The following is a 24,455-nucleotide window of genomic DNA, read 5'->3' on the forward strand; positions in this document are numbered from 1 at the left end:
TAAAAAGTAACTCTTTGTCTGCCTCTTTAATCCCGATAGCTGCTGGCCTGATCCTAGGGGAACTACATTAGTGATATGAACTTTAGTTCTCCAGTAACCATCAAACTCTCCTCCCATATAACCAGCTCTGGTGCCATGAGGGATAAATCCTTGATGATAGTGTAAGTGCTGGGAGGAGAAGCTATATATGTCAAATCTGCAGGCAGGAAGGTAAGCCAGAGCCAGCCTTGCGCCGCCACAATCCTTTGGCAGAGGTGGGTGGGCTCTAGGTTTTCCAAGCCACTGCCTGTTGGTGGTCTTCAATGCAAGTATGTGAAACTACACACTTTAATGGATAAGGTATTGTGGGCTTTCGCTATGATGAATCTCACATGTCCCGTCCTGTTCAGTGGCAAGGTAAGGCCACTACAAGCAAATCAAAAAAAAAAAAATCACTGCTGGAATACTGGCAAAGCCAAAAGTACCCGTATGGCTGTCTCAGTGGTGGACCTTCCAGATAGCTGTTGCCTTGATCCTAGGTGAAGTAGGGAGAAAATGGGCTATGTGTCCAAAATGGGGGAAAATTGACAGATGACAGGCATGAAGCAAAAACCACACTGAAAAAAAACTCTCTTCACATATCTCCTCTTACCCCATTAAATGCCAACAAATCAGTATTCCATCTCTAAACATTCCGAGTATTATCCATTGTTGCACTTAAAGGGGCTTCCCTAAATTTGCATTTGCTGTCTGGAACTCCCCCACCAGAGACCAGAGGTCTGTAGCTCTCAGTAGCTTCAGAAAAAAAATGTTTTGTGATGTTGCATTGCAAATGTCCTAATTTGTATGAAAATGCATTATAGCCATTTCTTTATAAGGAAGTTTGGTTTATTTTTTTTGCATATGAAACACTCCAAAATAGTCTTAGTAATGAGATGGCTGTGAGATATTTACCATAATATGGCAACATTTTTTAAGTATTTTTTACTATATTCACTGTTTTCATCAAGTGCATTGTTGATGTTTCACTGGCTGTAAACTTCATCAAGTGGGATCTTCTCATCAGTTGCTTTAAATTGTACCCCTTTATATAAGTGTTTAATTTTGTTTAGCATTTCACACAGGGCTACAAGAATAATAAGGAAAATTTTATCAAGTGTGGAAGTATTTTACAAAAAATTGTGTAAAAACTTTAGTACCCGACCCAACTACCCTCTAATAGTTTGCTGTTTTATATGCTGCAGCTTGTAATGAATATGTAGCTTACTTGGCAGATGTCCTGTTACATGTATGTGCTTAAACTATGACTTTCCTTAAATGTAGTGCTGACTGAGCTTTGCACAATATGTTTTCAAGGCCTCTAAACATCACAAGCAGTACAACATATTAGGAATTCATGCGGATAGTCCATCTTGAAGAGATTATACTGGAAACATAATTACCTATCCCTGTTTTGCCATAAATGTAACTTACAGATCAGATGGTGAACTGCTGCTCCCTCACAAAAAACATTTAGTAGTAACATTTATTTCCCCAAACCCTTAAATGATGAAACTGTGATAGCAGCACTGCCTTCATGATTTGGTCACTAGTAAAGGTGATGATGTCTGCTTCTTCACATTTTATAAGCATGCAAGGTGACATGCTGGCAAGGTATTCACCGTTTTAAACATCCAGGTCATTTCAACATCTGATATGTTTAAATTAACATTTAGGATGAATCATTTAATAGCAGGTAAACTCAGCCACTCAGAAAAAAACATTGCACTCGTTGCTTTACCCATGTGAATGGAAAAGGCATTTTCACCTTTTCTCATATCTACTGTTCATATATTTTTCTTTCTTTTTTTATTATTGAAAACTTCTCTGCCTGCCTGTTTTTAACTCAGGATTGAAATGATCAAACTTTAATACATTGCCTGAATGCTGAAACCAGGAAAAGACTAAATCACTTGAAAAATGGTGTATCCTGTCTTTCTTTGACATATACTGCAACATTTTTCAAAACTGTTGCTGTCCTTTGTTAGATTCACTTGAATGTGCAAGCAATTGTTTCATTTTTACTCAAAACGCAGTGTCATAAATTATTTAAAAAACTGTGAATGTTGAGTAGCAAGAAAGATAAAAATTGTTGGTACAATTTTCCAGTGTCTCTGCTTGTCACAGAGGCTTAGTGGAAGTGCTAGTCACCTTTAATTTTATTTCAAATAAAGTTTTTTTTTATTTGTTTTATTCAACTTCCAGTATGTGTGCTTTGCATATACTGATAAGTAAACTGGAGACTGTAAACTACTGTGTGTGTGTGTGTGTGTGTGTGTGTGTGTGTGTGTGTGTGTGTGTGTGTGTGTGTGTGTGTGTGTGTGTGTGTATGTGTGTATGTGTGTGTTCCCTGTAATGGACTGACACCCCGCCCAGGAATGGTTCTCTATCTTCCTGCAGTTGCTCGACAGGCAGTGTTACATATTTCTCCATTCCAGAACACGATAAAGCAGGCACTGGAAAGCAAATAAATGGTTACAAATACATAGATAGACAGACAGATAGATAGATAGATAGATAGATAGATAGATAGATAGATAGATAGATAGATAGATAGATAGATAGATAGACAGATACAAATATATGCATACATAACCACAGATTAGCCAACTGTGAGATTGCCAGAGTAACCATATCCATAACATGTAACGCTCCCTCCATTACACATTCCATTAAAGTAATGTCTTCAGGTGCTAGATGTTGTCTACAGAACCTCAACAGCATTCGTGTTCGAAAAAGAAACCTTACAGATTTTCAGTCAAAAAATGACAGACGATGTTCTCACCAGAGTTTTATGAGAAAAGGTAAAGCTAACTCATAATCCATGCTAATGCTTGTCTTTGTTCTTCTTCACTTACATGGAGGTTATTGATGAACGCTGCTACTAGCTGATTAAATGTCAGTGCTTTTAATGCCAAGTGCCAACACACACACAAAAAAAAGAGAGAGAGAGAGAGAGAAAGTGAAACTGCAGGAAAAGAGCAAATCTTGAAAAATCATTCCTCTCCCTTAAACTTGTTTTTTGCAGGAGTGCAAGCCCCCCCCCCCCATGCACCCTCTATAGTGAGGGGCAAGTCACTCAACCCCCCTAAATGTTTTATATACCAACCCAATATATCTAGGAGAAAAAGGAATATTCCAAGAAATGGCCATCTTAGAGTTGGTATTTACAAGTCAGTTTTTTAGCTATTCAATCTCTGTATTCCAGGACATTCCATGGTGGTGCAGCGGTAGCATTGTTGCCTCACAGCAAGAGGTTCTCCCGTTCGATTCCCAGCTGAAGTGCAGGGAGTGCCTTCTGTGTGGAGTCTGCATGTCCTCCTCACGGTTGGGTGGGGGTTTGAAAGTCATGCGTAAATGGGTGTGCCTTCGTTGAAGGTTGAACGTCGAGCTGGCACCTCGGCATATGTGAAAATCTACTGCCAATCATTAGCGGACGGAGTTCCGCTGTGGCGACCCGTAACCGGGAAAAGCTGAAAGACAACAACAGTCTCTGTATTCCAGGACTCTCTCATGTGGGTCCCAACATTTCAAATGGTTACCCACTTATACTCTTGTTTGAAAAAATATTTATGTAGTCCTCTATCACCTTTCTTTTGATCTGTGTTTGCACTACATGTACTACTGAGCTGTGTTTTGTTTCTGAGAGAGTGTTACTGTTTTGATTCTAGCAGTTTGCTTCTGAATAAAAATGCATCTATTATTTATTTATTTGTTTATTGGCATTTATTTACAGGAACAGTCTGACTGAGCAGTGTCCTTTTTTAGCACAGACCCAGGGAGAAAATCTCCATTATACAGACATCATGGACGCTGACTGCATTGTTTCATCTTTTACAGTCAGGTTCATTCATGAGCAACAGTTCCATTATTTATACATCCCTGACATCACTAACATCAGTTACAAACAGTTTTGATTAAAATAATAGTTACATGGGCTGCATATGAATATTTTTAAAACACAGGGAGCCTATATGCAGTGCGATATTGTCAGTATGCATAGCTTGCCGAGTTTTATGTAAGAATATTTATTAGTATAAACACTAAACACTTGTTTAATTAAGTAGTATGTCATATGTTGAACTAAATTGTCCCACAAGTACCTTAAAAGCATGGTGATACAGGGAGAAAGAAAAGTTTTTGCTGGCCTGCCATTCTCCATTAGGTGAGGATGATTTGCTAAGTGTTATGGAACCATGGCTTCTAGCACAGTATTATGCACAGTACCTGACAAAGGTTTCAGTCTATATTTAAATATAAGTTAAGTCTCTTCTGAGCATTCCTATAATCCTATAATGAAGAAAAAGCAACAGATGTGAACATTATCCCCTTTGCTCAAAAAAAAAAATTATAGCACTGTGAAATAGTACCACTACAAGGCAAATGTATAATATAAGCCACTACTTTACTAGGTAGTTTACTTGAATGTTTATGTAAATCTAATTTTTATACAATAAATACAGACTCTAAACTTTACATTAATTTCATAACATTATGCAAATAAATTCTGAATTCTGATATTTGTCTAGTCATTTATCTTGTTAAGGGGACAATTCCTAATCAGAACATTCTTTCTGACATAACAGTGCCCATCAAGTTATTAATCCTAGTGGTACTGACCTGTCTTATTTCTTCACAAGCCAGAGTGAAAACCCAGGCGTACAGGAAATACTCCTTCCATGAGGGCAGGTCCTGGAAATCAATCATCAGCACATATGCAAAGAGCCATAACAGTCCAAAATATGACAGAACATTGTAATAGAAAATAACAATAGGCGCTATGACAAATCTGTACAGCTTTGATTTTTCAGACTCATTTGCAGACCTTAAAAAAGAAAATGGTACAGTATTAAAAGAAGATTAAACAAGAAGTTATTTTTTTACTAACTGCATCCTATGCAATGTACTGTTTCTGTATATTACTCATACAACATTATAGCCCCATATTTACTTTTATTCACAGTTTATCGATGGGCAGTTAAATGTGCAATCATTATAAAATGTCATATTAACTTGGGTCATAGCTTCATTTGAGGTTTTATCTGATCCATTAGAAAACAGAACTCAAAGAAAGGAAACAGTGAAAAAAATAACATTATACAAAAATATAATACATGGAAAACAGCCATAGATAGCATCAATGCATAATAAAGAGGGGGTAGATCAAAGAGTTTTATCTACATGTACAAGGCCTTACTGTGTCATGAATAGAAAATACATTAGTGGCACGCAGTTCAATTGTGTAAGAAGTTCACCAGAAATGTAAATGCTAACCACTATTTCATTTTCTTAATTAATCATAATCTTTGGGATAGAAGTCTTTCCAAGAGATTGCCAGCAATAATACTTTATTTTGAGCTAGCCATCAACCAAAGTCATAAAATGCTTAAAAACATAAACTCATACCAAGATATCAATTGTTTGCAAGAATCCTCACCTAAACAATAAGGCGCATGCATGTTCCTGACTACTTAAAGGGAAATATAAGTGGCACAAACTTTATTGACCACAATTTACTGTTCAATTATTTGCATGTAACACATCTTACACATGTGCACTACTTTAAGAAGTCACTTCCAGACACTGGAGATGACAGAAATGTGCAACTTCAAAAAAAAAAAAAATCAAATCTGATTAGAGCCTGATCATGGTCAAATGGGGACCTAGGCAGTGTAATGGACTACCCCCTTGCCCCCACATATAAATATTCCATTACTTGGTTACCTGTCCTCAATTACCATAAACACTGTTCAGTCCTCTCAGTGGACATAATATTTTCTTTTTTAACTTTTTTACTTTTACTGGAATCTCAGAGATTTGGTCTGAATTTAAATTTGTTTTAAAATCTGAAATAAATGATAGCCATTTGCTAAACATAACAGTCTCACACTGCAAACAGATCTATCATGAGCACCAGTAAACTTCTAGTCATTTGAAGCTCGCATTTATTGAAAATGCATCTGGCACCCCATTAAGCTACAAGATATTCTGGGACTCATAGTTAAATGGCATATAGTGAAGCACTAATTAGCATCTTTGTGAGGGGTACAGGAATTTAAAAGGCAAATGTGCAGCACATTTGTTTTCCACTTTGGACAGAACTCTAAATGCAAGTGTCCCTTTTAAGGGACAGTGCAGGAGCAGTGTCTGGTGAAGTGACTTGATGAGTGTCACACAATAGATAAATTTAGGCTGAGGGAATGAAACCTTGCACTATAGAAACAGCTCTTAGCTGTACTCATCTACACTAAGTACCAGATATTGTAGCCCAACACAGTGCATTTCACGTGTGTCTGAAAAAAAATAACTTAAATGTAATCACAGTTAAAATATTAATAATAAACATGTAGACTGAATGCTGTCCATTTTATTCATAGCCAAATAATAATTGTTATCAACAGTCAACAAAACAAGGAAACCAAGGAATGTATCCAAAGAACATGGCTATTATGATAATGCTCCATTTTACTACAGTTTATTTCTTTTTAATTATTGTGGGTTGTAGGAACCAAGTATTTACACACACATACACACACACACACACACACACACACACACACACACACACACACACACACACACACACACACACACACACACAAACATTAACACCTTAACACCATTTGTCTTATTGTACACCTCAGATATATGCTTGAGAACAAGTTAATGAGTATATTCATAAATAACAGAAAAAATGGACCAGCTCACTGCTGACAGAATCATAAACTGGAACCCAGTGCAACCCTCCTCTGCACTCTTAACGTCTTAGTTCAAGAACCACAGACAAACTCAAAAATCAGGAACATATTTTAAATGTTTCTTTTATATATTTAGAAAGTTGCTAGAATAAAATGTTTTGCATTAACAATCACTTTCTGAAGGATACTTAGTCTGCAAATTGCTTCTGTCATTGTTTAATAACTACAATCCACAACAATTTGCCAGCAAGCCACAAATTTTACAAAGAATAGGCAAAAATACTTCTCACCTTCTTTGCTCAAGAATTCTGGACAAATCAAAAATAATGAGGTGACAAAGACCCAAATTTTAAATATTGTCATCTGTTAGCCAAGTAAACTCACCAAGTGTTTCTTTCAAGGTGTGACACAGGAACAATATCCAAGGATAGGATTCAAACCCTATATTTTTGGAGTATGGGGAGCAGTTTGTTAACAGTTAGAGCCTTAAGTACAAGATAACTCCAAATGCACTTTCTGAGCACTAATAACTATGAAAAAGTTAATGAAAGTCTGGTAGTTAGTGCAGTGGATTAACGAGCTGGTTCCTGAAGGAGAGGGTACATGGTCTGAGTCTTTCTAGCTTCATTACACTCACTTAACAAAACAGTGCATTTCAGACTTTGCTAATTTAAATAAAAAAGGATATTGCATAAACTCTCTTTTGAATGGCATTGCTGACTGATTGCACTGACTGTTATACTCAGTGATTTTCCCTTCAGGAAGCAAAGTACTCTCACACACACACACACACACACACACACACACACACACACACACATACACACACACACACATACGCACACACACACAAATACACATATAGGCACACACAGGCACACACACACGCACACACATAGGCACACACACACAAATACACATATAGGCACACACAGGCACACACATGCATGCGCGCGCGCACACACACACACACACACACACACACACACACACACACACACACACACACACACACACACACACATTACACCTACCTCTGATCTCTGCTTCAAACCCATATGTATATTGCAAAGTTCTCTGTTGTAGACGCAGCACATTCTTTCCAGCAACTATAACAGCAACAATCTAAACAAAACTAATCTTCTTCCCTTCATTATGACAGCATAACCCTTGATAACATGCAATGTTCTACCTTCGATATGGTAGCAGAACCCTTGATAATGTCTATGGCAGAACATCCTTCCCTTGATATGGCAGCAGTGCTGGGTACAGCAAAGCTGCTGTGCTTCTCTGGTTTCAGCTGCTCCAGGAAGTCTCTCTCTTTGGCTCAAATCTTAGTAAATAAGACAAACAGTTTGCTGGACAATAAAAGACAACTTCTTGGAGATCAAATCATGGATAAGCACCAATGCTGAAAAAGAAGCAGCAGGGAAGTGGAGGGTTTTCTGGCTTTTTTTATGCAAGTCCAGCCCCCACCCCAGATAGCACAAGGCCCTAGGAAGCTGTCTATATTGCCTTGAGCTGGATTGCTGGATCTGGCCCGGATATTATGTCATCATTTGAAAATTTAAGCAATTTCCTTCTGGTTTTTTTTTGTTTTTTTTTTAATAATGGCATTGTATAACAGTAATAATTTACCCTGTCTGTAGAAAATGCTTGCTTATCAATGACTGGCTTATTTGCTTTGTCACTTGGGCTTCACTTTCATACAAAAATAATGCCAGCTATAGGTAAACCAGTAATATTCTCACATGGTCATGGATTGTTCTTGAAGAAGACATCAAAACCTGAAAATAAGGAACTCATCAGGATGAGGTTACTGCAGGTGAGAAAACTATCTTTCATATAATAAGCTTCAAACACAACAGGATAGTCTGGATCAAAAGGAAACATAGATTTCAATATAGAATTCGAGTCCTACAAAGGAAAACATTTCTACCATTTCATGGTTAAGGAGGTCTTCAGATGCAGACTTGTTTTATGGAAAAGTTTAACGGTGGGCTGAGTTGTCAAGTCAAGCTACAATGACAGGCAAGCTAACAAAGCAATACAGTGGAAAGCATGAATAAGAAATAATGTCCTCAAAAGTGGGCAGGATTTGTATTTATTTATTTAAGGCTTTGTTAGCTGGGTAAGTGTGCTGGTCCATGTGCCCTTTTCAGCCATGATATGGGTACAGAGGTTCACAGTAAACACAGACATAGCACATACACAATACTAAGTAACCGACAATGCATAAGATGATAGGAAGAACACAGAGCACCATTTCCTTATAGTACTAGATACAAACACAGCTGGTATCACATTCATAGCAAATGTTTAATGCTACACAGAACAGAAGTCAAAGCAGTGTTATGATGGCAATTGCTAGTAAGATACGTTGCATACTGTTCAACAAGAAGAATGAAACACATATTAACATTTGTCAGCAGTCACTTGATATACAGTGGTTAAAACAGTAAACATTGAAAATTAGGTTATAGTAAGTGGACTTCAAACGATTTAGCTTCCTAATCTACCTGTATCTGGTTACATTATATATGTAGATAGCATGTAGCTACATAATTGGACAGTGTATTGCTATCTAATCTGCCTGGTCTGCCTATATCTGGTTACATTATGTGAACTGCAGAGAGGTACAGACAGTATCAAACTACCTACCTAGCCAGTATGTAACTACCTAATCTAGCTGATCTAACTTTATCTGGTCACGTTATGTGTGTAGATAGCACTTAACTACCTAATCGGTCAATATGTAGCTATTTAATCTATTGGCCAACCTACACTGGTTATATTGTAGTAACAGCAGAGAGATGCAGACAGCATGTAACTACTCAACCTATCTGATCACAGTAATACAACGTCATAACTATCTCTGCGTGATCTTCCTTTATTATTTATATGAGCAAAACTGTCAGTGCTACTCAGTAAGACAGCAGTAACATTACTGATTTACCATCTATTAAGAGAATGTAGTGTGTACATACTTACAACTGCAACGTACTACATTGTAGAAACTGAAATCGAGTCAAAGCAAAAGGTGAAGAGAGTGTTGGTTCAGGTGTTTTACCCTTTGTCTGTATAGTAGGTTAGTCTGTTGGTTTCTTTAAGGTGTTCTAAGACTTCCTCCCCTAAATTCAGTATAGTTGGTGATTTATCTTAGTTCAGAGGGCAGGTGGAATAACTATACTGAAGATTTTTTTCTCCAGTGACAAGCCAATGGGGGGGGGGGGCTGATCCACGGCATGTGTGATGGTTGTTGTCCTATGTTCTTTGGGAATATAGTGATCTTTTTATTTGCAGCCTAACACATAACTAAGACAGGAAATGAAAGCAAATCTACTTCCGTGGTGGAAAAAGTTTCCTCTTAATACAGACAGAACACCTTTTACACTTTATCAAACAGGATTTCCTGGTGCCAGTCTTTCAGAACTCTTGATGTATGCATATTAGCTCTCAGAAAACATAAATCCTCATTGGGTACTAAAATGCTAGTTATGATATTGTTAAATAAAGACTAGAAAGGGAAAGGAAGAACACAGAATCCTGTCCTGCTGCCAAGCATTACATACTTTTTCTAAGAGGCAAGATCAGGAATCAGATGATACTCTTTACAAAGGAACAGGAGCATGGACGACATTGCCAACAAGTAGTCAACAGAATCAACTTGACGTATTCTGTTTTGTCTTTGAAGAGTGCCCTTTGAATAACAGAAGTAGAAGGCTATGCAGAAAGCAAGTTCTTTTTCCACAATCACAAGAAAGCTTCCTGAATTTTCACTGAGATCTATAGAGCTGAACATTAAATTTGGAATTAATCTACTCTACAGACTGACATCAGTAGAGTAGTCATCAATCAATATGAAATACATTCCAAACTTAACAGATTGCTAGAACATTTAGGTATCATTACAGGTGAACTGTAGTTTGGGATATGAATGGAAAACAATGAAAGTAGCAGAAAAAAAGAGTAGTACTGCCAGAAATGAATTCATCCTCAGGTGTTGGTGAATACCTTCACAAGATGGACCTCATTCTTGCAAAATCTCACCAGGAGAATACTAATATATAAACTGTATTTTATATGTCATTCCGAAATGTATTTTAAAAAAATAAAAAAGAAGACGGTGCACAGATCCCAGCATAAAATGCACACAATCCTGGTGTAAGCATTGATGCCAGGACTGGAAAAAAGGCAGTGTAATATCGTCTGGACAAGGAAACATTCCTACACTAGGGTTAGGTTAGGCTCAGGGGGAAGATACCCCCACACCCCACCCCTCTGTGTGGTACAAGGAATAAACAGTCATCGAAGCACAAAAACTGACAGGCCAAAAAAGAGGGTTAGACATGACAAATTGGCCTATTGAGGATAAGGAAGTAATTGTGCATTGTTACTATTACTCAAAAAGACCAGAATTACAAGAGAGAGAGAGGATATTTAGAAAACTAAGAAAGAAATTAGAGAAAAGAAAAATACTTGCACAAGAAAAGCTATCAAAGGTTACAGATAAAAAATGATATTCTTTAATACAACAGAAAACATTGTATAGCTGAAGAAATATTGGTCCAGAGGTTTTTTGAAAAGTATAAAAAAGAAACATGGGAAAGAAAAAGAGATCTGGTATGGTGCAAAGGAGAAAACCAAACTAATCAATATTTGAAGAGAAATAATGGCAAAGACAAGCAAATATTTAAAGTTTCACAATGTACAAAATAAGATTGTAAAGGGGGAATGTGCAAAAGAAGAACAGCAAGGTGGAAGTTAAAGAAATAACAACTGAAATGATAGACCATCTGCAAAATGAAGGGTGTATCCTGCAGGATGCATCAGAAGAGAAGGTGTCACAGGAAGAAAACCTGCTACTTTCTGTATAAGACTATCAGAAAAAAGAGAGCAAAATATATGCTTTACGTCCAGACAAAAATGATCTAAGGGAAGACCTGATTGATTTATTAGTGACAGAAGTAAAAAAATAGATTACAGAAAGTAAATAAGACCCAAAGGTTAGAAGACTGGTAAAATAGTTAAACATAGCAATCTGGACTATTAAGAGAAGCTCATGTGATATAACAGAATTAAATAGAATGTATTACAGTGCAGCTAAAATAATAATCTATAAGGTCTTACACAAAATGTAGAGTAACAAGGAAAATAAATGAAACAAGAAGAATGTCATCATGGAAGCATCAAATAGAGTAAAGTATAAAGCAATTAAGACAGGAAGTATCACTGTTAGAAGAATACAGGAAAGGGAACAGATAATCAAAAAATAGAGACATAGATGTGATTAATGTAATGCACAGTATTAAAACAGAGCAAGATTTATCATACATTATTTATAATTATAGACTAAAAATATTAGAACAAGCAGAGAAACCTAGAAGGCATGCAGATAAATATAAAGGAAAACAAAAAATAAGAAATTTTTTAATGACACAAAAAGGTTTTATGGAGAATTGAGAAATAAAAGAAAAGAAACAGATCCACTGCATGAAAAAAGAAGAAACTGGTATATTTTGGAACTGTATTTATAAAGATCCTCTTGAATGGATAGAAGAGTTAAAAGAAACAGTAAGGAGCAAATGAGATGAAGCAACAGCCAAAGAAATTGAGACAAATTTCAGAAAAGCTCCTAAATGGAAAACCCAGGTTCAGATGCAATACATAACTTCTGGCTAAAGATATTAACATCTTTGCACACAGGTTTAACCTGAGCAAGAGTTACTTTTATGCACATCCTGAACAGACAGAAAGCAAGTTAACAAAAGGAAAAATTATACTCCATAAGAGTAAACCTGCATTCTAAGAATTATACACTAACTTAACTTGCCTTCCAACAATATACACTGGAATTGACAGGTTTTATGTCATTTGGAAAAAATAAATTATGGCAATATTACAAAAACGTAATAAAAGAAAGTCATGCACCAAGGAATCATTTTTGCTAAACAAAACTATAACAGAAAGTTGTAAAAAGGGGAAGAATCTACTTGTGGCATGGATGAATTAAAAATGAGCATTTAAAATCCTCCTACATCCAGAGATAATGATATGCCTACATATGTATACGATACACCCTACATTGATCAGTTACATTGTAGTAACCATGAAACAGCGGCAAACCACTTTACAGCTGAGCGATGACAAAGGGCAAATTATTATCCCAGGGATAACAATGCAAAGAATGGTGGTATTCCAGGCTGAATCTTTGTCACTGCTGCTGTTTTGTCTTGCCATTAACCCATTAAGATCACTACTTAACAGATTAGGCAATTTTTACAGTTGGCTCCCAGAAACCAAACTTGTTAAAAGACTTCTCATCTATTTTCAGTGGATGACTTAAATTGTATAGTTCATCAAATGAGGACATGAAAGCACAACTACAAATAGTTAAAACAATTTTACATGAACATTTAAAAAAGGAAAGCTTCAGCACAAAGAAACTATCAACCTGGAACATGACTATGATATAAAGGAATTTGAGCAGGAAGGAGTATATAAATATTTGGGAACAGATGAAGGGCCAGCACTAAAACATGAACAAATGTGAATAAAACTGAGGAAGGAATACTTCAGATGACTAATACTGAAAACAGCCTTGGCATCTAGGAATAAAGTACAAGCTGTAAATAAATTTGTTCTTCCTGTTCTAACCTACAGCTTTGGTATGATTGATTGCCCCCTAAAAAGTACTGTATCAATTGTATACAAAAACAAGAAATACGCTTCATGCTTATCAAATGATACATAAAAGTCAGTGTATACCAAGATTATATATTCATCATTCTGAAGGATGTGTGGGCCTCCTCGATATTGGATATATTTATATAGCCACAATGATGGGACACCATACATATCTGCTGACCTAATCAGATGCAAACATAGTGAATGTTTTAAAACAAGAGGATGACACTCTGCTTAGTTAGCAGAAACATTTTGGAATAAAGTGGAAATGGAAATTAATCCAGAAGTTGACAAAAACATTATACAACAAATGAATGTGAGAAAAACAAACACATAATATAAGGAAATGGATCAGATGAGAAGGGAAAAAATCAGAAAGTTCATAAATATAGTGGCAAGTATAGAGATCTTCTGAAACACCTTCATATTACTGAGATTTGATACAGGAATACTTAAGGAAAATTTAAGTAAAACCAAAAAAATGAAAAGCTAATAATAGCAGTCCAGCATAGCAGACTCATACACATTAATTTACAAAGACTGTTTAAAACACTGGAGAAACAGACAAATGCAGGTTCTGTAAAATAGAACTAGAATCAGTTGCACATCTTGTTGCTTGGTATGATACACTCATAGCAGAGGGCCTGAACACTGAAAAGCACAGTAGTATGGCAAGGCTGTGGATTATGCAAATACTACAAAACAGAAGAAGCTGGCAAGCATTGGAGACATGAACCACAAAGCATTACAAGGCATTATACAGACTGATGGAGTTTATATCACATGGAAACATGGAAAAAAATGACAAAACATAGCACTGATCATTGAAATTGCTTCACACACTGATTACAGTGTCTTATATACATACAGACACAAAGTCATAAATTACCAGGATTTGTTAGCAGAAACAAGAGCAATTTAGAAGAACTATACACAGACAATTCCAATAGTGTAGGAACAAGTCTAAACCAAATTACAATCATACTTAAATATGCTACCAATATGTGTAATCCCATAATAACTACAGAAGGAGGCAATTCTGGGCACATTGCCGGCACTGAAAAAAGCACGCTTAATTAACATCAAAGACTGAAACTATACTAATTTCTTGAACTCTATTTGTACCCTGACTTAGGAATAGGGTATTTTCTCATCGTGATATCAGAAACCCAAACCTCTTGGGGAAATTAAAACTGGTGAACTTCCAACAGTTGGGGGTTTAGGGACAGGCCATTTCCCACAATTCCCTGGGCAACCTGTATAGCTGATATGAATAAATGACACACTGCTTGTTTCTGTACCAAATAAGAATGATTTGATCTATCATTACCTGAAGGATTCCCTTCTTCAGAAGATTCTTAGAAACCCATGTGTTCACAACAGTTGCCAAAGTTTTGTGTACTCTGATGTGGAGATGGAGCAACAAAGGCAATCAGTCTACTGGTGAACACTGTAAGCACATCTCATACCCAGTGCATCCATGACATCTGTTATCAGAAAATGGAATGGAAAAGGAAACACACATGGCCTGTGTGATTTCATTTTCACTATTAACCATTCACTATAGAAGTTTCTTCACAATTCAAATTACTGCAATCATCAGACTCAGCAGATCTTCCAAAGGGTACTGTTTACTTCTGAAGCAATTTTGCATCTTCCTGTACCACCATTATGCTCATGACCATGTGATCCCTTATGCTGTAAAAGGACTGTGGCTGCAATGTCACCCAGTGAAAAAGAGTCCTTATGTCTTGTGCCTTGGCCTAGGCAACAACCTTTCAATTCACAAAATCTGCAGGCAACCAGATCATCTTCTGCTGGGATGGATGAAGATCTTATACTCCAAGAAATACAGAAATAGGATGACAGACCCCATGTAGCTTAACAATTGGTCCTGCAAATGTTCCAAGATAAGCCAACCATTAAAGGATGAAATGCAGATACTCCTTACCACAAGGGATGCTACAGATGAAGCCAGACACATTGTAAATACTGCTAGCAGTGGCAAAACCAAAGAGAAAGTGACAAAACTGAAATGCCTGCTCTCCACTTGAAACCTTACTGATCTACAGTGAGGCTTGAAGATCACAACAGGTAAATAAGTATTACTCTAATCCAAAGTGATGGTTACGGCCCCCACAGAAGGAGAAATATTAAAGACTGGTGAGTTACCTTTGTGAACATCTGTATCTTGACATGTATAAGTTTGAACTGATCCTAGATAGATCTCCAGTAACTGCTTTCTTTGAAATAACAGTCCATTCTTTTTAATGATGAGTGGATTACCTGCATAATCCTTTCCTGTAACATCTTTAGAAGAGATCAACCCTGAAAAAAGGGATATGAGTGCCTTCAGCACAAGTTAATGATGTGGCTTGAATGAAAACTCAGCCTTGCATTGCCCTCTCACCATCCTCACTAGCAACACATCTGTGGAAATGTATTTGCAGTTTCAGAAGCCATTGGTAGTTCTTCCTTTGACTATCAATACTTTTCACAGGTGAGAAACAGAGTACTCATTCAGTGTGGGGAGGTTACAATGGTAAGGGTAAACACAAAGAATAATTAACAGCAATTATCAATGATAAAGTAAAGTTGTGCTTACTAAAATAATGCGCGCGCATGCACGCGCACACACACACACACACACACACACACACACACACACACACACACACACAGCTTTTGGAGAAAGTAGCTATAACCACATATTTATTAAACCAAATAATCAAATCAAATGCATTAAGGAACTCAAATGATTTCAGAGATATAACCAAGAAAGCAGGTTTCACTCAGCAGAACTATATTCATAGCCAGTCAGTACTTAAATATCTGACCCTTTCTAAATGGGACCAAACTTTTCAGGGGGGCTGTAATACAGGCACCCTAATTTTTATGGCCCCAAAGTTCATTTTCCACAGGAATCCCTACCAGTTGGGGACCCACAAAATGTCCTGCCGTACCTTTACCAGAAGCACAGTGATCAAATGAGTGGTCAAAGAATGACCACAGAGATTAAGGCTAAGTTATCAAAAAAAAAAAACATACTAGGGGTGGGGTGGGCAAGCAGACCTCCATATACCTACACAATGAAAAAAAGAGAGAGAGAAAAAGAAAGCTATAAGGCCATCACGATGGTAAATGTTTACTAACAAATAATGTATTAAAAAACAAACAATGAGCTTTCAGACAAAGATTCCTTATTCCCATGCAGCTTCTATCCTTCCTTCTGAACTAAAATCAAGGTTTCTGAAGACTGACCTTCCACCAGAAGAAGGATAGCCAGAGGCCCCCAGTCCTCAAGCAGATCAGTGAACCATTTTATACAGCCTGCACTAACATCCCGTACAAATTCCATTAGATATTCACAATACTAGACCTTGTCTACTCTGTATCATTCTGGTTTCTTGATCCTTGGGCCTGGATAGACTTGGTCACATTTTTCTTTATGCCATCAGTGGCTTGATCATCCTCAGTATAGTGCCACTTTAGACCACATTAGCAGTACCTACTGCACTCCTTTGATTATATCCCACAGAATACCTCACATAAATAACTCCATCTCCATTAATGGGCAGATCATTAACAAATACACTCAAATAAATAATCTCAAGTACAAGTATTTACTGTAATATAGCATTACAGAAGTGCAGTAAATATTTCTTTCCTAGCCAATGTATTTGAACCTTTCACCAGCTAAACCTAGGTTCAACTACAGGTAATTTATGCCAGATTTCTGTCTTGCATGATAAACTGTGAGGGACTTGGAATCCATATATTAGAGATCTTTTTGTTTTTGTACCTATAAGAAGCCAAAAATAAGTTAAGACACTATTCCTCTATACTTTGATTACATACTAGTCCCCTATGCCCATGTGCCTTCAATATCCCTTCTGATACAAGTAGTTCAGTCCCTATTCAAATAGTATGCCTAGGTAGCTGCTGATAATCTGTTCCATCTTCCTCACTGTGTTTCCTTTTGTCCTGTACTTATAGATAGTAACAGCATCTGCTGGTACCAATACTCAGCCCCACTGGACTACATGTACCATACCGTGTAAGGCTGCTCCCTAACTGCCTATTCAGTATTATTAATTTGTTTGTGTACTTCTTTTATTAAAATGCATGATGTTTCTACAGACATGCTAATACTCATACCATCTTTGAATGTGCAGGCAATGATCTACTGCTGTGCAGGTCTATCTTCATTACTGCACTTCATCATCACTTTACCTAATGTTAGATAGTACAAAATTCAGCTTATTTCCCTACAATTACACCATTTGCAAAAGCATGCGTCTATGTACAACTTCTTCCAAATCCATTCATTACCACTTCCTTGTCATACCCCCTATTGTACAGTCAGCTTCAAGCTATGCCCTAAATTAAAATTTTACACTGTACTCTTTACTCCTTCATTTACTTTTATCAAGGTTACAGTGCATATGCCTATACAAAAGTCTTTTATTGTGTAACTGTTGATCCAATAACCAATCAGTTTGGACAAAGTTACTTTCTTCCTTGACTCACTTATGTCCTTTGTATTTAACAGAAGTGTTTGAGAGCTTTTTCTGGCAAATATCCACCTCCCAAAAATTTGTACATCCTAGTTTCTCTCATATATGTTTGATTTCTCCCATAGGTCAGACATTGCCATATCTTCTTAAAAATCTATTGACATGTCTTCATCTTCACTAAACCTACATGGCTAATGACATATTTCTAAGTATGATAACATTTTACACTCTCTACATGAGCCAGTCCCTATTTATCTTCATAACAGATAGCAGTATTATGTTAATAGGGGCTGGGGGTGATTTGAATTTTATTTTGATGGTTTTCATTAAAATACAAAGTTTTGAAAACATGTGGCATTGGTTGAAATTACAACAGCTTGAACTAACATTTCAAAAAACTGATATGTATAATAGGTGGTAACAACAGCTTTTTATCATAATGGTTACACTATCCATATTATAGTGAAATGTAAATGGCCTTACAGGTACAAACAAAAAGAAAAGAGTACCAAATTATACTTAGAAATGCAGAATGAAGATAGCAATGCTCTAGGAAACAGCTGGGAAAACATGAGCATGTGATTTTGACAAAGAAAGGAATATCAGGGACAAAGTAAAAGGGGAATACCTGTACTAATTGCTAGAAGGGCTCCAATACTGACAGAATATGGAAAAAAGTAATAATGGCAGATATGTGGTAGCAAAATGCTATTGGTAAGGGAGGAGGATTGCATTGGCATGTATTTATATTCCACTGAAAACTACTATTATAGAGCTTAAGAAAAATTTGGGAGAAATAAGCAGCCTTCAGAAGGGAATATTTCTTATGGGTGGAGATTTGAACTTGATTTGAAGTGAAGATATTTCAGGGGGACCTAGAAAGGAAAATATAACAAAAGAGGGTAGATTTCTGAAGAAATTTAGGAAAATATTTGGTATGGAAGTTGTGAATAAAGTAGTGGAATCTTGGACAGAATTTACATATTCTTCCCCAAGGTAAAATAACTGGGCTTGATTAGACAGAAATTATATTTCATAGAAACATGTGCATTTCATTGAAAGTTTCAACATGCAACCAATAACTATTTCAGATCATGTGCCAGTAAAAAACAATATAAAAATGCAAAGCAATGAAGTAAAAAATGAGACACTGCCACTTTCCCATCTAACTGTTAAAAAGAGGAATTTAAGGAATGGGTAGTAGAAATTATTTGAGAGTTATAGGAGAAGATAGATTTATATCTAGTAGGAGGTAAAAAATGAAAGTGGGGTTTAAAAACAGAGTGGAAATAAAAGAGAAAGAGATGGTTAAGAAGTAATAAGAATTACTTAGAGGAGTTGAAAAAAGGTTAAAGTATTGCAGAATAAGGGGAACCTCAGAGAGCAAGAAGAGACATAAATGCAGTGTGCCAAAGGGAAAATAAGGGAGTATCTGGATAATATGCATGGATTTAGAAAGACTTTCGTTAACCAATTATTTTTTGATAACTCCTGAGCACAAAAACATTTAGCACAATGACTTAGGCAACAGAAAGTAGAAAGGGTTGTTGCCAATCTCAGGGATCCTACAACAAGAAAAATAAGCAGAGGTCATGTAGAAGAATTAGAGATATTTCAGAAATTTTATGAAAATTTGTATAAAGCAGAGAAATGTGGAAGTAAAGAAAGAACACAGATGGAAATGTTATGGAAGGAGTAATTATGCCAAGGTTAAAGGTAGATAAGGCTAAACAACTAACACTTAAGATAGAACATGATGAGATAAAAATGGTGATGTGTAAACAATCTTCAGGAAAGTCTCCAGGAGCAGATGGCATTCCTGTAGAAGTTTGCAAATTGGTAGGTAAGAAAGTGATAAATATCTGGAAGATGTTATTTAACAGTATTTTAAAAGGAGAGGAAACACCAACATCTTGGAAGAAAACTCTGGTGGCTATATTACCTAAAGATGATAAATACCCATAAGACTCAGCTTCATACAGACCCATTTCAATTTTAAACCATGACAATAAAGTGTTTATCTCCACACTAGCAAAAAAGGCAAAGGTGTTGCCCAAATTGATAGATCTAGATCAATGTGGCTTTGTGTATGGGAGACAACTCTTTGATAAGATTAATAAGACAGTGTTGATCTACAGGGAGACACAATGTAATAAAATACCACTGTTGTCTGCAAATCTTGATGCACATAAAGCATTTAATAGAGTAAGCCAAGATTTTATGAGAAGGGGAATGGAATTATTTGCATTTCCTGATACAATACTATAGTTAAATAGGAGGACATATAAGCGGCAAGAATTAAAATGGGAGAGTTCCCCTCTAATAAGTTGTATTTGAACAAAGGAAGCAGGCAGGGGTGCCCTCTTTTCCCTTTGTGATTTGCTTTATATTCAGAGCCACCAGCAAAGAAAATATGAGACTCAGAAATGTGAAGATATAATTGATAAAGCAATCAAAAAAAATTGGCTTTATTTGCGGATATTATTTTTTTTAAACAAGAAACATCTTTAATGAATTATCGCTTATGACATAGACAATCATACATTTATATAAATGAAAACAAACCATATTAACATATTTTAAGTTGTAAACATTATACATCACATATAATCTTCTACACGGTCATTGTCAATTGAACTTTACATTGCTCATTCTATTCCTGCCTTCCCTTAAACCCCATTCCTCCTCCAAATCATTATTCTGCATGTACTGTTCCCACAATGCAAAATAAAACTGTGGTAACCAAGCAAAAGACAAACACAGAACCAAAAAACAAAAATGTCCAGGCCGGCAAAAAAACAGTAACCCAAGGATATAAAATACAGATTTATTAATTTATTGAATCAATAAATTAATAAATCTGTATTTTATATCCACGGTTTACTGTTTTTTGCCAGCCTGGGCACTGTTGTTTTAATGGTTTACTGTTCCCACAATTCCCACTTCATTTTTCTGTGTAATTTGCACCTACCCTTTTCCAAAGATGCCATTGCCAGTTCTTTTATCTCTGTAACTATATTCATTACTTCTAGTGCAGTTGGTTTAGAACTTTGATTTCCATTTTCTAGTAACTGCTTTTTTTGTAGCCGCCAGAATTAACTCAGTGAGACCGTACTATGTCTAGGCAATTCTGATTCTGTATCACAGCTAGAAAAATAATTTCCTTAGTTACACCAATTTTTTCACCCAGTATTTCTGACAAAGTTGTCTGCAGGGAAATTTTTATGTCTGCCAATTTATTACACTCTCAACAATATGTTCCCAATTACCTCTTTCTTTCTCATTACACCACCATTTGCAATCTACCTGAGGAAAAATACTTTAGAGTCTGCTTGGGGTATAAAAATACTTATGCAAACACTTCCAAGCAAAAATCTTTACAGATTTTGTTTCATATTTGGGAGCCATATATGCATCCTCCCATTGTTTCTAAATTATTTGCTTATTAAATCACTCTTCCCAATCCTTTTTCCTCTGATTGATTCCTATAGTTATCATGCAATACTGTATATCCCCCACTAATTAACCCTTTTTTTAACAGCACCTTCTGTTCTAGATTCTACTAAAAACTCTAGCAGTACTGGTCTTTCACTTAGGATCCTCCATTCCTTTCTCTTTGCCTGTACTCTGATATCAATCCTTGATAGGGAAGGCAATCTCTAGCCTGCGGTCCAAATATAAAATTGCCCTCTTCCCATTCTGTTACCTTTCCCTCTCTAATTATTTGGTCCCAATACCTTGGCTCATTTGCCATTTTTCTCCAGTAAATTCTAGCTCATCCTCTGATCAACAAACTAGAATTAAAGTATGCTGGCTTAAGTGATAAAGGATCTGCAATGGACATGCTCAACCCTGGCTAAGATATCCAGTATAATGCATAACTTATTGAGTGGTTTAATGTATAAACAATTATCCATTCATAATGTTGTAGAAATTCAACTCAAAACTAACAGTAGAATATGCAATTAAGTTCAGCTCCAGCCCCAAGCCGTCACATATCTCCAACTGTTCATATAATGGTACATCTTTGCACCTTATACTACAACTGTTTATCCATTTATCCACGAGCTGTTAAAAGAAGGCCTACAATCAAAGCTTAGCAGTGCCAGATACCTACAGCTTTATTTACCTCAATGTCACAGAAAGACCAGTCTTCAAGGACTAAAAACTCAAAGTGCTGTTAATGAAGACCCTGTTTTCTTTACTTCTCAGCCTCAGACCATGTAAAATGCGGTCTTATAACAAAAATTAATAAATGTACTTAGTTATAATAGCTGCAAAAAATAATGAAAACAGTAGGCATCTGCATATGTTTGTTTGTTTGTTTAATTAAATTGGTAAATGAACTAACCCAAACCAGGACCTTAGCCAGACATGGGGCCATCTGTTTAAAAACAATTAACCAAGGAAGTATGTGTAAGTCTAGAAAGTAAACTAACTTTGAAGAATTTATTGTAATATACGTACTGCCCCCCACACACATTTATATGGGCTTATGGAATAATCATTTTCTGATACACAAACAGGCAAACAGGTTAGGTTTCAGAGAATAAAAAACAAAGCAATCAAAACACTAAATTTAGTTGGTAAAATACTATAATCACTTAGCTGAACTCAAAGTAATGTCTTTTTAAAACAGAGTGACCCCTTCATTTGCAGAAATGACAGAACCATTTCAAGTCAAAACATTCCCTATATATGTCAGATAAAGCAGACTCTAACTTATGCTACAGACTCTAACTTAATAAAAAAGCATGGTGGGATATGCCTAAACCCAAACAAGCATGTTAACCCTGTATGAGTCTTTACTGTGCAGCCTTATGTTAGCAATCCTCCTTAAACTACTGAGCCATGCCATGCTGTACCATACCATACCATACCATACCATACTATATCATACAATACCATACTATGCTGTACCAAATCATGTCATACCATACGACACTCTACCATACCATACCATACCATACCACACTGTACCATACCATATCATGCCATACCGTACCAAATCATCCCATACCATACCATACTCTACCATACCATACCTTACCATACAATACTGTACCAAATTATGCCAAACCATACCATACCATACTCTACCATACCATACCATAATAAATTATTCCATACCATACCATTCCATACCATACCATACCTTACCATTCAGATTGCTAATCATTATTACCTTCACTTTTATAAAACACTTCCAAACTACTGTGCCATATTCTTAAATAATTTCTGTAAAATTCTCTGGATGATATTCATAGTCAATATTCACACATATTCTCTGAGCTCAAACATAATAAATAAACAAATTATGCCTGAGCTCAGCAAGTATATGCACTGGTTGCACACAAGTGTAAGGAACAGGAAGGCACAATTTACATACAGCATTTAGAAACTGGTTTAGAAATGCTTATGCAAATAAAGGAATAATGAGATGCAAATGAGGAAAAGTGTGGAGAATTTGTGACTTCACTTATGTAAACGAGGCCCTTCTTGCATTTGCCATTTGTGGTTGTTTTTTTATGCACACATTTGGCATTGTAAAAAGGAAGTCTGTGCCTTTTCAAGTCACCCTGCAGTCAGGGATGATTCTCATACTTGCTCCAAGACTTACTGTTTCCTGTTTTGAGCTGCTTGTCCCTGTCATACCAAAACCTGGTCACTCAGCTGTGCTCAATGGCCTAGGAGAAGGAAGTATAAGCAGAGAATAACCCACTTGAACTTTGCTGAAAAGGAGTTCCTGGATATAATTATAGTGGATACGGATATAATAATAGCTCTGGTGAACTTGTATGGCCTGCAAATAGGAAATGGGAGAATGTGTGGCCTTCCTGTATCTGTGCATACCAAGGTATGTATAGCCTTTACTATATTGCCTCAGTAACCTTTCAGAGATAGACTGGAGACACATTAGGTATATCCCAGGTTTCTGCCATAAGGATACTGCAGCAGTTCCCTAATATACTCTAGGCACATGTGAATGAACATATGTATTTCCCAGTTTCACCACAGGACTAAGACAGTGCTATGCAAGTCTTCTATGGAATGGAAGGCTTTCCGTAGGTACTTAGTGTGAAATATTGCACCCATATTGTTATAAAGACTCCATCTGGATCATGGTGGGAGAAAGAGGCACCACAGCAGGAAGGGCCGCCATTCCATCAACTGCTAGGGATGCATCACCAATGTAGCCAACTGGAGATGCAAACAGGAACCAGCTGGAAACAAATGTAAAATCCACCAGTACTTGGCAATAGGAGTGCTTTATTCATAGAATAAATCCAGTAAAATCCAGATAAAATGTAGATAAGCGCTTTTGTTCCATAAATTATATCTAGTTACAAGAAACTTCATCAGATCTAGCTAATAGTTACACTGTTGTTTAACCATGGTTACTGGTGCATTTTACATTTGTTTCCAGCTGGTTCCTGTTTGCATCTCCCATTGGCTATACTAGTTGCTGTTTTCTCTTTGGTTTTGATGCATCACCAATGTAGTGGCCCATCACCCAGGCAGTGCCTAAGATTCT

General features: G+C 36.4%; 1 protein-coding gene across 1 annotated transcript in view; it reads right to left on the bottom strand.

The window, feature by feature from the left end:
- The window catches only part of LOC122805507 (transient receptor potential cation channel subfamily M member 2-like), a 914,064-nt gene that overhangs the window by 282,298 nt on the left and 607,311 nt on the right, over nucleotides 1–24,455 (bottom strand). Inside the window, exon 18 of the mRNA XM_044075701.1 lies at nucleotides 4,639–4,843. Within this exon, the coding sequence (XP_043931636.1) occupies nucleotides 4,639–4,843 (205 nt within the window). The remainder of the gene's footprint in view (nucleotides 1–4,638; nucleotides 4,844–24,455) is intronic.

The sequence above is a fragment of the Protopterus annectens genome, chromosome 6.part1, assembly GCF_019279795.1.
Source record: "Protopterus annectens isolate FY-2018-M chromosome 6.part1, PAN1.0, whole genome shotgun sequence".
NCBI classification, from domain to species: domain Eukaryota; kingdom Metazoa; phylum Chordata; order Ceratodontiformes; family Protopteridae; genus Protopterus; species Protopterus annectens.